Source organism: Haemaphysalis longicornis, unplaced genomic scaffold (genome assembly GCF_048455015.1).
Source record: "Haemaphysalis longicornis isolate Haplotype H1 unplaced genomic scaffold, Haemaphysalis longicornis Haplotype H1 scaffold_12, whole genome shotgun sequence".
In the NCBI taxonomy this organism is placed as follows: Eukaryota; Metazoa; Arthropoda; class Arachnida; order Ixodida; family Ixodidae; genus Haemaphysalis; species Haemaphysalis longicornis.
Window position 1 is genome coordinate 117,809,997 of NW_027526225.1, and position 13,821 is coordinate 117,823,817.

Here is a 13,821-nt window from a genome sequence, read left to right on the forward strand (position 1 = left end):
TGCTCACACTCGAACAGGATCGTAAGCCGGCTTCAGCGTTATAATCTATCTGCGGTGGTGCACCCTTTATAGGCGGCGCAGTTCTTGTATTTTTTTTTTTTTTTGCTAAAGTCATCGAACCTAACTTAGGCTTAACCAGCTCTGCTGGTAATACATTATGCCAATTCATGTTGTTTTTAACATCGTGAGTTACAAAACATCCTCCCGCTTGTAGAAAATGTTCCCCCCGTGTAAACGGGTATGACATACCTCCGAAGTTGGTCTTTTACACCGTTTTTCTTTGTTTGCGGTCTTTCACACCTTTTTTCCTAGTTTTCAACACCCTAATTTGTAGGTTTACACGCGTGTGGGAAAAAGGGTGCTGAAAAAATTGACACCCTTCTCGGTGAGTGTTGAAATGGGTGGAATAGGTGTTTGATATATATTTAACAAAATTCTTTGACTTGTTAAACTTTACCAACTACCTCACGATTAAAAAGGGTTTGCAAATCCTCATTCTGACTGGTACGTATATGCTCACATTAAAATGCATAATTCAAAAATTAGCACTAAAATATCTGATCTTTTCGATAAGCCCACCGACTCTATCGGAGGGCTTTCGCCCATGAAATCAAAAAGAGCAGATGTATTCAAAGTGAGTACTCGCTATCTCCACGCTTCCTGTTTGTTTTCTTGCTCGATGTATTTGTGGTCGAAGTGTAATTTGTATGTGTTGAATGTGTCCATGTCATGCTGCGCGCTCAGCCAATCCACATTGTCACGCGTAGCTGCGCTGCCCACACCCTTATTTTAGGGCGTTCACGAGAACACCCTTTTTTATCCAAAACACCCTTTAAAGGTTTGCGCCATGGGAAAAGATTTTTTACACCCTTTTCGGCCAAAAAGGGCCTAAAAAGTGTTGTTAGGTAATAACAAAGGCGATAAGTTACGTCCCTGTACGTGACAAGTGGGTGACTTCCCACGTGACTTGACGTGCTACGCACGACTTGAGGTTCAAAAAATGTATGCATCTTGTGTCCGCAGCTGTATACCTATAAGGCACCGCTCCACACGGCCTTCTAAAAATGCGCCTCCTGTATACGCGCAGTCGTCAGGGCCTCGTGTACGCCTCCTGGGCAGCTGGCTCGCGACGCAACGGAGGCCAGGCCGCCCCCCGCCACGATGGCCTGGACCACGAGAACTCCACCACGTCGCAAACCGACCACGACCCCGACGGAAGAGTTCCACGTGAGCACATGGGTGTGTGTCAGGCTGTGCGGAGCTGGCATCCGCTGATATCAGCTCCGCACAGCTCCAGCTCCACAGCTTATATCAGCAGTGCGGAGCTGATATCCACGCCAGCAACAATTATATGGCCGCAAGACAAGGATGGGGAAGCAGCTAGGAGCCATCTTTGTGCGGCGAGCTGGCCCCGTCATTGGCCTACGGATAAGGCGGCCGCCATCCCCTCACACGCTCCTCCCACGCCGCCAAAATTTCTAGCTGCGGCGCTGAAACCTACTGCAAACGTCACCAAGTAAAAACACACCCGTAATTATGTTTTTATCCCAAGCGATGGGGTAACCTTTTGTGCATTCGGCGCCTGCTCCCAACACGACGGTTAGCTATTTTGGAATGCTTTGCCACAAAAGAGAAATGAAGAAAACAATTCGAAATTTGATGTAGGACGCCACCAGCGCATTTTTAACTCCGTTTTAATTTTTTACTTTTTTGCGTCTTAATATGTCACCCCTCCTTCCTTTTTCGTGTTCCCCCACCCTAACCTTTCGCGAACGTTTTTCTTAATCAAAAGCATACCCGGCTCAAGCGGGTACAAGCATCTCGTTCACTCACTGGTCCAGGTAGAAGTAACGGCATAATAACAGTTTCGTTGTACAATAACTGGATCAAAGACGAATGTGCGTCCCCCTTCCGCAGGTTCAACCTTTTCAGCCCACTGCCCGGCCTGCTACAAGCAAAGCCCGCTCGCGACCGATAAAGCAAACGCCCGGTGACCCCAGAGGAACGCCCGAAAACTACCAACGACCAATGCAAGAAGCCCCAACGGAAACAACGGAAACAGCAGCACCGCTTCTTTTTTGGGGGTCGACGCAAAGCTTTGGGGAGACTTTCGACATCACCTGCAGCGACGGCGTCGCCCCGCGCGATGGTCTCGCAGGGAATTCGCTGGAGGGCGGGACATACGACATTTCGCTCCGCCGAGGACTCTCTCCACGAGGAACTGTAGCGTCTCTCCCTCTGGTCTTTGTCGACGCAGCCGGACCAGTCACAGCGCCCACCCCTGCTAGAAGTAAAGAAACTAGGTCAATGTGTGCTCAAAGAGGGAGCAGCGCCTCAATTGGTCAGCGGGAGCACAGTGGGGATCGAAGCTCCACCGAATGGGCCCCCGGTGCCAAGGGCTCCAGCGTGGTGCCGATGCGCTCCAACTGTTTGACGGACGGCAACAATCCACCTGTCCCAACCATACCATCGAAGCAATCGAGCCTGGACACGGTTTGGTGCGAGTTGTCAGACGGCCAAAAGTTGCTAGAGGAACGTACAATGCGGACAATGGGGTCACGGGAGGTACTACACAGCCCCGCGACCGAGCCAGACCAGTGTTACCCGACAGCCGTCTGCTCTGTTCAAGGAATAGAAGCTGTCATACCAGCCGCTTCCGGAAACAGTGAGGAAAGCGTCCGGCGTCAAGCATCCCAGTGCCGTGTGCCAGCTGAACAAGCCATCCGGCCACAGCAACAACCATCCAGAGGCATGCTGGGACACGGTCAATGCCATCCAACCGATGCGAGTTCCGTGCAGCACATTGAACCAGTCGAGTCCTTTACAGAAATCGGACATGACCATTCATTTCAACGTATCCAACCTGAGATTCCAGACTCAGCGCAAGAGAATACGCGAACCATCTGGTCACCTGACGAGGTACCCCTGCGGAGTGAGTGCCAACCGCTTGTTCCTTGTCCTGCTGAGCCAAATGAGATAGACGACGCTCCTGCCGTCAGTGTCGCAATCAGAGCCAGCAACCTCATTTGCGTGAGCCATGAGAAAACCTCAGTAAGAGCTCTTCGTGAAAGCTCTTCGACAAAAGCCTCACAAGTTTCTCCCCGCGAGCCCGGAGCTGTCCGATTAAATTCGGCAGGGCTACTGTCAAGCTCCGCCACCAAACTACTGCCTGACTACCCCGTTATGGAGAGTTCCGTAGCCAGGACTGCAAAAGCGGAAGGGGTAGCCTCTGTTGGCTCTAACGGAGCCGTTGACGACAATATCGTCGAAACCCCTTCAACTACGCAAGCCATCACGTGGCACAGGCCACAATCTTCCGGTCGCCTCGATCTGGCACCAGAGCACAGGCCGTCAACACTGACAGTGCAACACATGGAGTCACGACGCTCTTCCGCGACTCTCTGTGCCCTTAGCTCTCAGCAGCGGTCGATAGAACTTAAAAACGGACGCTCAAGAGCAGTTGGCTACCACACCGAGCGGCGTTCGCGAGAGGCTCATCCAGTCTTGTATCCGGTTCCTGTTCCGCTAAATGACGAAGACCGACTTGTTGAAAAAACACTTCCAATGCCAACTTCGCTAGTGTTTCAGCCGGCTTCGCTTCATGCTCTCGTACCACCAGATGACGAAGAACGCCTCGTTGAGGAAAGGCCCTCTGTGCCAGCGTTAGAGATAGCGCCTGCGGGCGAACCCTTTAAAATGGCGCCCGAAGAATCGCCTGCAACAGTTCACGAGAGGAATCGTCGTTCGAGAGAATTTGCAGCTTCGCAAGAGCGGCGTCTTATTGTGTTTCCAGCGCCCGTGCCGCCTGGTGACGAGAGTGAACGTCTCGCAGCAGCGTCCTCAGTACCAACCGTAGACCCCGGGCCTGCAACGGAATCACTGCTGGAAACAAGAGTGCAGACGATGGACTCCTCGTTCATTCCTCCTCTTGAATTAACTGACCAACCATCGAGCGCAGTTCTCCCCGTAAGCGCAATGAGCAGCTCTTCTAACTGCAAGGTGCAGGAACAGGTTTCGCTGCGAACAGCAGGCAGTGACGATCTTCCACTGACACCTGCCGGTCCCGACATATTCCCAGGGCTACCCACGGCGATTGGGACGGTCGAACAGATCCCAGAAGCAAACGAAAAGCCGTCAGAGCGATGTGTCAAAGGCAAGCATCAAGCAAGAAGCAATTCATCCCAGGTCGGCACCAGCGAGCGCCCACACCCTGCGAGTGATGCGTACGGTCAGTATGGTCGTCACTCGCTCGGCAGTCGGCGAGAAGCACGGCGCCGTGTCCCCCCCTACTTCCACCCCCTGGAGCAACAGGCTAGACACGTCATGAAGTGGCTTTTGAACGCGGCTCCTTTGGTCAGCACCATAATTAAGAGAGACTTGCGTGAACAAGACGAGCAAGCGAACGCAGCACTCTCGAAAGCGTCAGTACCCAAAAGGACGCGGCAGACAAAATCTATCCGGTCAAGGTCGCCAGCAGTTACTAAAGTTTGGCACTACCGTGAACACGTGGCCGACGTAGAGGAAGACGCTGCAGGCTCAAGAACGAAACTTGGCTCGTCATCGCCAAACCTTTCCTTGATAGAGATTGAGCAAAGGGCGTCGACCACAACGCTTAAAGACCCACCCACTGAGTCGCCGGAAACAGCTACCGTACGGAAGCAGATCTCACCAAGGAAAAGAAAACTACGGCTTCGCGCGGCAAAATCTGAATGCCAGGAGGAGGCTATTTCGACCCCGGATGCTGGGGCGATAAAAACGCCATCAGTGCACGACCTCATTCGTCACGCAGAAGCATTTGCCAGGACCACGGAAGAATCGCCCCAAAATGTAGGTTTACTTCAGGACAAGGCAACACAGCGAGATCAGGCAACTTTAGCACTAGTGAGCCACGCAGCTGGTCTCAATAGCGATCCCTTTAATGCCCCTTTCTGCATCACTCCGGAAAAGGAATTCGTCAGCTTAGGCGTTGCAGTGGCGGGAAAATCAAACTCTCCGAATGAAAGAAAAGCGAAGAAACAGTACCTTCCTTCTGGCGATTCAGCAGCCCTTTTAAGCCCTGAAAGCAAAGACAAAAGCCAGGTTGAAGAGCGTGCAGGGAATCAATATTCATGCCCAAAAAGTACGACGGCGAAGAGTGCGGAAGGAGAAGCTAAATCCCCGCCTTCTACATCCGTTCCGCCAACTACACGTGTTGCTAGAGACAAGAACGGGCATCTTGAAGAGACCCCAACCGGGAGACAACGAGCCCGCACAGACGTCACCGAGGAAAGTGAACGGAAAGTAGAATCTTCTGATCCTACTTCAGTTTCGCCTGCGAGTCCATCTGCACATGACGACAGCGGCAACGCAAGGAGCGAGAAGGAAGACATTGCTCAAAAACCGCACGACGAAAAAGCGCCTTCGCAAGCTCATCACAAGGACGAAGAAGAACGGCGCAAAAGGAAGAAACCGTACGCGAAGAAAAGCAAGTCGAGAGGGGGCAGCAAATGGCGAAAAGGCAAGAGGCACGTTGAGAACACCCGGTCGTCCGAACGCCCTGACCGCTCAAACAACCTGATCATGTGCGCGATATGCACGCTGTTCTCTCTGCTGCTGTTGTCGCTGATGCTGATGTTTGCAGCATTCATTATCATCGCCAAAGCCACCAGCAGTCCGACAGAGTCCCAGCCCATGACCCAGAGGACCACTGCCACCCCAGCGGGGCGTGTCGGAGGCATTGTTTACTGCGACAGCGACTACTGCAACCGCGAGGCCGAGTACCTCTCTTCTCTACTCAGTGACAGCAAGAAAGCGTGCGACAATTTCTACGAGCACGTGTGCGAAGCCTGGGCGAAGGCGCACACGGTCAACGGAGCCGGAGCCGGTGGTGGCATATCGACCGACACGCTCCTACTGGACGCCCTCACCAGGGACCTGGCACCCTTGCTGGACGTCTCCGAGCGCAAGGATGTGCAGCTGGCGGCGTCCCTTCGCCGAGCATGCGCAGATCGCAAAAAAGCCAACACCGGCCTGGACCGAGTGCACGATCTCTACAAGGGCTGGAAGATCGGTCAGTGGCCCAGGACGCAGGAAGCGGGCGTGGCGGACGTGTGGACGTACGCGGGTCAGCTTGTGCGGGATCTGGGCCTGGAAGCCCTCGTCCAAGTATCCCTGGTTCGCAATCCTCGTGCCTCCGCCGCTGGGACGACCCTGGCCGAGCTGAACAAGCCCCGGTTCATCTTCTCCTGCAACGACGCTTCTCGGCAGAGCGTCACGAGAATCTTCCGCATGGCGCTCCTGGATCTGGCCGCGGAAAATTCCCAGAGCATCGGCAACGCGCTGCTCGAAGAAGTCATGACCGCGTTCGTACGCCTTGGCTCCACTCCGTCGGTTCCCGCTACGCCGGACATCGACACCGGCGCCGCCTATGTCGCCAAACTTTCAGACCTCGATCCGGGGTATCGAAACTTGCTGGGCGCTGCGTTCGACGGGGTCGACTCGTTCGACAGCGCCGAGGCCGCGGTCGTCATGCGGTCTTCCGACTACGTGCGTCATTTCCTGGCCACAGCCGTGCGAGAGCTGCGACCGCGAGCCACCCTAAACTACCTCGGCTTCCTGGTGCTGGTGCAGCTGGCGCCCTTCCTACCCGACAAGTTCACGTCTCTGCGCCAGCTGTTCGCCAAAAGCGTCCGCGGGCGGACGTTCGACGACGTGTCCGACACTCAGCTGCTCTGCCTGATGGCCGTCGAGCGAGTCCTGCCTGCCTGCTTCACGCGAATCCTCTCGGAACAGAACGGGGTACGCTTGCAACTTAACACAACACGAATGTAACGTTGTACGATATAGATAGTGCAATGCGTGACTATTCCACATTCAGGAATTTGGACCCCAGTTTTTTTTACCTGCTATAATTTTGAGCACCTTTGCGCAGTGACCCAACGAGGCATTTGTCGCGTATACGCTGCTGGCAGTCTTACATTTCGGGATCTGAATGGTTATTATGGTCTGAAGTATTATTTTTAGACGCAGAAAGCAATAATACCCAGCGGTTGCAATGCTGCGTTGCAATGTGTTTCCATGCAAAACGTCGAGCTCACATTGCGTAATATCACAACACAAAGCTCATTTTTGGGAGTGAAACCGTAGCCTATCGAATTACGAGGACAAGCATGTGATTTGACAAAAAAAAATTGATCTGTGCAGGGATGTTGTAAATCGCGTATCATGGCGTTTTTATTTTGAGATGTCACATGCAGAAAAAATGCGGAGAATTGTGTCAGGCGTCATTATTATTAACAGGTGTTCAATTGAATAAAGTCACTAGTCATACAAGTGAATGGAGGAAAATCATGACCAAGGGGGACCAGGAATACAACATATGCAACCTCGTTTCATTCAAAATGCCGCAACTTCGCATTATAAACGAGTAAAGTTTTTTTGCGCCCTCCAGTACATATTGCCAAATTTATTTTTAATGCGTCGTAAGTATCCCCAAATCAGCTGGGACATGAGTGGTAGCCCCGTGAAACGCCTCATTAATCAGTCAGAAGCGTTTAAAAAAAATTCACAGCATATCCACGGGGTGAATGATGATGAGTGGGCGAAGCTCCTGAGGGGAAATCATCGGTAAAACCGTGACTCTTCAGTGAAAGTTCGCCCACTACATCTGTGTCCGAACGTAACGTCTAGAAAGTCTCGCTTAAACCGCGCGTCGGCACCTTGGGGCTGAGCTCGCCTGATGCGTTTTGCAGACGCCTCACGAGCTCTCACTGCATCGGGGTCTGCCTGCCGATACGCGCGCTTTCTCGCCGCTTCCCGTTCTCTGACGTTTTGGAGATCCTCTTCGCGCCGCAGCCGTGCCGCTTCGCGTACGGCAGGGTCCTCGCGCCGTTGCCGTGACGCTTGGGCCTCTCGTTCTCGAACGCTGGGATCTTGGCGGCGTCGTCGCGCAGCCAGACGACACGCTTCGGCCTCCCGCTCTCGTACGGCAGGATCTTGGCGGCAGCGTCGCGCAGCTTCACGGAGCGCTTCTGCCTCGCGGGCTCGCACATCTGCAGCCTTATCCATCGGGCGACTCCGAGCGTGCGCCAACAGCGAACGGATTTTATTACAACGCTCCCCGCCATCTAGTAAACAATCCAAGAACTAAACTAGAGGTAGCCACGCCATCTAGTAAACAATCCAAGCGCATCTTTTCATCATATACAAGTACCGCCATCTAGTAAACAATCCAAGAACTAAACTAGAGGTGGCTACATACATACGTCGAGGATGGACAGACCCACGCCCTAAGGAGCTTCGCCCCTAAAAAACTCCCACCTCCCCTCGCGGGAACCCCTGTGTAGATGCGACGCATAGGCGCAGCGGCGAAGGGACCGCGTTTTATAGCGCGCATAACGTTGAGGGGACTGCGTAAGCCGGTGCCAGTCGATGACGACGTTGGCGTACTTGTAAAGCGGCGTGGACTCTAGGTGTTTGAGCCAAGCGTGGATGTTGCTTCGCCGGAGAACGGCACACCGGTTATATGCGCAGCGCGCCCGAAGGAGAGGAAACCGCGGAAGAGAGAGTACTGCACATGCGCCGGCCCCAGCGCGTCTGCCGCGGCTATGACGCAACGTGCCGCGGCTATGACGCAACACATACCAACACAATCCACTTTAATCCAATCCAATCCAATGCCCCTCGCGAGAGAGTGTTCGCTATCGGAGAGGAGAGGGGGTGAGCGGCGGAGAGCGCAGCTGGCGCGGCGAGGAGAATGGGGGAGGGGCGGACAACGCCGATGACGACGACGACGCCGGAGGGACAAGGCGAGTGAATGAGATGCTCTGCATCTAAAAAATTTCCCCGCATTTCCCCGAGGGGAAGAATGTGAAAGTTCGAATGCAGGAGTTGAATTTGCGCGGTTCGGTAATGTTCGCGAAAGAGAGATCACACACACACACAACTACAAAGAAAGAAAGGTGCATTTATTCACAGACACCTATTTGTGTTGTCGTTGTACTTGATTGCTAGAGCGGATCTCAGCTTTGAAATTTCGTGTCAGTACTCCTTTAAGCGGGTGCATTAGCCCTTCTCACGCCCGATTCCTGGCCAATCCCCCACGTGGGTATGTGCTAAAGAAATTAGGAACTCTTCTTGGCCAATCGCCCTAAGAGGGTATGTGGTGCGGACGGACGGACGGTGGTGGACGCGTGATTCAGATTACTTGGCCAATCGCGCTAAGTGGGTATGTGCTAAAGAAATTAGGAACTCTTCTTGGCCAATCGCCCTAAGTGGGTATGTGGTGCGGACGGACGGACGGCGGTGGACGCGTGATTCAGGGTCGCTTAAGAAGTGCATTCGCACTTAAAACTCTTCTTGGCCAATCGCCCTAAGTGGGTATGTGGTGCGGATGGACGGACGGCGGTGGACGCGTGATTCAGGGTCGCTTAAGAAGTGCATTCGCACTTAAAATTGGGCCCATCTCCCCACGAGGGGGGACTCGAGTAAATGCGTCGCGTAGGGGGTGGGTGTATTGCGTTAACTTTAGTGTTTGGGGGGTGGTGGTGGGCTGGTAGTGAATGTGTTAACTATTATTGCTTATTACTATTAATTATTATTATTTCTTTCATATATTAATTATTACTTTCGTGATTTTGCGACTCGAGTCCCCCCTCGTGGAGAGATGGACCCAATTTTTCTTTTTTTTTTGTGACGCAAGAAGTGAAGGCAAGGAGTAGGTTGTTGTAAGTCGTTATTTATTTATTTGTTGCTGTTGTCGTTGTATTGGACGCTGAGAACGACGGCTTCGTGGTCGCTAAAGTGTACTGTTAAGGGGTCGTGCGTTGCAGCAACTGGTGAAGACGAGATCGATGCAACTGCTGCCGTTTATCAGCAGCTTCTTGACGTAGTTTGACAAGGATATAAGGCGCGTTCGTACCCTTTGGTTCTGTGTCGCCTTTGTGGCGCAGTTGGAAGAGCACCATGTACCTCGCGTCCCGCCCACAGGGTCGTGGGATCGAAACCAGGCGCCGATAACTATTATTTTTTTTTATATAGTGCAGGGAGAGGGGTGTGGACCTGTTGTTGAGAGCGAGGAGGGTAGCGTGATGCGGGAGAGGAGGAGTGGGGGAGAGGGCGCACCTGCGCGCTGAGCTGTTGCGGACGGACGGCGGACGCTACATGCGAGTTAAAGAAATGCTCTGCATTTAAAAGCTCCGCCGCAGACCAGGCTGCACCTCCCGGAGGATCGCGTAAACAGCGATGACGCGCCTGTGACGCTCCGGCCTTCCGGTGCTTCTTCCTCTGGCCAGCCACGCAGCTGGAGAATTGGTCAAGTTCTGCTGCGAACGCTTCACCCATTTGCTGCCCCGTGCACGCGTAGACCTTGCGCGCAGGCTTGCTCCCGAGCTGCTGACCGTTCGGTAGCTCGCTGGACGGCTGCAACGTCACTTCAAAAACCGCGCTCTTCTCGATTTCGGTTTCAAAATCGCCGATTTTTGCTTGCGGCGTCCACGCGCGTAACTCAGGTGTCGTATTTTGTATCTTGTGGTATTTTTCAGCAGACTATATGGTAATAGCGCTTTCAGGAGGTTGAAATTTTGAGTGCAGTTGGCCTGTATACACCAATAACTTTGGCGGCTGTATCGTTTACCCTAGATGGGGGCTGCAGTAAGGTGCGAACTGCCTTATCTTTTGCATAAAGCATGGTTTAGCCACGTGTCTACCAGGTACGTACCGTTTGATAAAATTCTGCGGAGTCACTTAATACTGTACACGTGTAGGAACGCGAAAGCCGAGCAACGGTGCCAGAGCACTGCCGCGCTCCTCCCATGCGCTATTCCGGTTGCTGATGTCATGTGACGTTTAGAGCGAACGCTCTACTATTCCATGTCTCGCAAGGTCATTCATCGCGTCGCAATGACATTGAGCCGTTGGAGCGCATAAGTGGCCGGTGACACGTTAAACCACGTGATCCGCTGCGAAAAGGCGTCGTTCCGAACCTCGCCACTGCGGTACCACTAGAGCCACTAGATCGGGTTTCAGAGTATCGACACTCTTTTCTGTCATTGTTGTGTGCCGCCGACAGCGGCCATTGGTCGAACCACGTCACGTGACATTTGTTTACCCCGGAAGACCCATGGGCGCTGACATTTTGGTGCCTTTGTGTTGCCGCTCACGCGCTCTTCGATAAGTCGTGATTTTCGGAGTGCGGTGCGGCTGTATGACACGTTAAGAGTGAGTTTTTAGGCTCCCCAGACAGAGTAGCGATGCTGTGCTGCTCTGTACTGCGCTGTTTCAACCTTCGGGAAGGTGAAAAACGCCTGCATCGCTTCCCGCTGGGAAAGAATGACAGTGACCTAGCGTAACTTGTAGCCACTTAAAAAGCGCAGCTTAAATAGTGGCTCTGGCATAACCTAGAGCCACTAAATAAGCTGCGCAAACGTGAACGAGCCTCACCGCATCGCACCGGCGCGCTGCCTCTAAATCTTCGGAAAGTAAAGACAGCTGTCGTGGTTGCCAAGCGGCGCCCGGACCAATTCCGCCCGTCAATGTCAGCCGCAATAGGGCGCATATAGCTGGCCACCCTGGCTTCAGGCATCAAAGTACTGCTGCCGTGCGTCAGTGTCTTTACTCTTAAGCGTAGCTTATTTAATGGCTCTAGGTACGACGTCACTAGGCGAGGCTTAACGGGCGCTTCGGTGGCGCTTGCTCGCCCAGTCTCACCGTGGATGGCGCCCCGGATGGGCAGTCTTCGTGTGCGCTCCAGCGCGAACTACAGGCTGAATCCAATCAGCCAGTAGCCTAACTTTCATGAAACACTGCGTGCTAGCCTTCGCAAAACAAAGCTAAACAGAGCCACTTTACAGCGAAGCTGTTAGATTCTGGATTTTCGTGTCGTAAACAAAAAACCCAAGCAGGACCCAGGACCCTGATACGCCGAACGCATGCGTAAGGCTAAGCAGGTATACAGCATAGAGCTAAGTATTGGTTTAAAAAGAGTATTTTAGCAGAATAGGTTTGAAGGTTAGGCAGTACTAGTGCCACTAAATAGAGCAGCTCTTTCCCAAGACGCCGAGCGCATGCGTCAGGCTAGACAGTGCCCAGAATTTGCCCCAGAGAAGCCGAGCGCAAGCCATGAGCCTGCCTAAACGACGAGAAACACTTCATACCCTCCCCATCAGCATTTGCAGTGGTTTACAACAGCTTCGCTGGACGTCCACTTTCACAGGGCGCGATATGGCGTCCATTTTAAATGCAGAGCATTTCAGTAACTCACGATGTCACCCGCGTTGACGTCCGTAGTCCGCACGCTCACTGCGCATGCGCGTCGAGTCGAGGCGATAGCGAACGCTCTCTCGCGAGGGGAATTGGATTGGATTGGATTGGCTTGACTTGGCTTTGCTTGGATTGGATTGGATTAAAGTGGATTGTGTTGGATTGTGTTGCGTCATAGCCGCGGCAGACGCGCTGGGGCCCGCGCATGTGCAGTACTCTCTCTTCCGCGGTTTCCTCTCCTTCGGGCGCGCTGTGCATATAACCGGTGTGCCGTTCTCCGGCGAAGCAACATCCGCGCTTGGCTCAAACACTTAGAGTCCACGCCGCTTTACAAGTACGCCAACGTCGTCGACTGGGACCGGCTTACGCAGTCCCCTCAACGTATATAAGCGGCGGAGCGCGCGTTCGGAATTCAGTCAAGGGCGTCTTTGCTTGCCTTTTGCTTGACGTGACGCTTTGCTTGACTCGAGTAGATGCGACGCATTTACTCGAGTTCCCCCCGTGGGAAGATGCGGGCGGCTTTTTTTCGCACCACTAGTGTTGACGACAACGACGCGGACACCTTTCGCGTTCGATGAGGCGTTTTGTAACCGAGAGTTGTTGCTGCTTCGTTCGTGCAAGAACGAGCACGGTGACACGAAGGAGCGCGTGCGGCAGTTGGAGCGAGTCTTCAGCCAGAACCTGGGCTTCCTCTCGTGGGTGGACGAGGCGCGCGCCGTGCTTGCGCGCTACCAGCTGAGGAGGAGCCCGGTCCTGCAGTTCGGCTTCGACGGCGACAGCTGCGCCCCGCCTGGCGTGCAGGAGAACGCAGAGCCGGTGCTCTTCTACCGAGACGTGGCCCGAGGTCGGAAGGAAGAAGATCTGCGAGCTGTGAGCATCGGGGAATAGTTGAAAGAAGGGCTATGCATAGCTGGGGCACAAAACATTGGACGTTTCGACAAGACCATTTGTCTTCGTCAGATCAACAGCTGTTATCCTTAGCGCACGTCAGGAATAAGTCCCAGTAAGAGAGACAGAGACCGAGAGAGATAAATGAAAGAGAGTTTCAGCAGTCCGTCTGTTCCGTCGTGTACGTAGTTACCGTGTCGACCGGGACCCGTTTGGGCACTTGGGCATTCGTCGCGGTGGGGGATTAGTTCCGCGGGCCGGCTTTCGCCGTGCCCGTGCAATCGTCACGATGGGGTGAGCCTCCTCGCTCTTCCTCCTGGCCCATCCGCGCGCGCATGCGCAGTCCGGTCCCGCTAATCACGGTTACAAGGTACACGACGGAACAGACGGACTGGTAAAACTCTCTAAAGAGAGAAAAGCAGAATGTAACGAGAGGTGTGGTATGAGCCAGGTAGCGATAGGAAATATCGGCGAAAGGGGAGCCAAGTCTGTACGAAGCCCTCTGCCACGGGAAAACTTCATTGCTCTCTCTCTCTCTCTCTCTCTCTCTCTCTCTCTCTCTCTCTCTCTCTCTCTCTCTCTCTCTCTCTCTCTCTCTCTCTCTCTCTCTCTCTCTCTCTCTATCTATCTATCTATCTATATCTATCTATTGATCTATCTATCTATCTATCTGTCTGTCTGTCTGTCTGTCTGTCT

At 53.4% G+C, this 13,821-nt stretch overlaps 1 protein-coding gene across 1 annotated transcript; it reads left to right on the top strand.

The window, feature by feature from the left end:
* The first annotated feature begins 5,559 nt into the window (after positions 1-5,559).
* LOC144161813 (neprilysin-11-like) lies at positions 5,560-13,125 on the top strand. The gene is made up of 2 exons (XM_077692410.1): positions 5,560-6,777; positions 12,859-13,125. Exons 1-2 carry the CDS (start codon positions 5,560-5,562, stop codon positions 13,123-13,125), a joined length of 1,485 nt encoding a protein of 494 aa, XP_077548536.1.
* Positions 13,126-13,821: the final 696 nt, after the last annotated feature.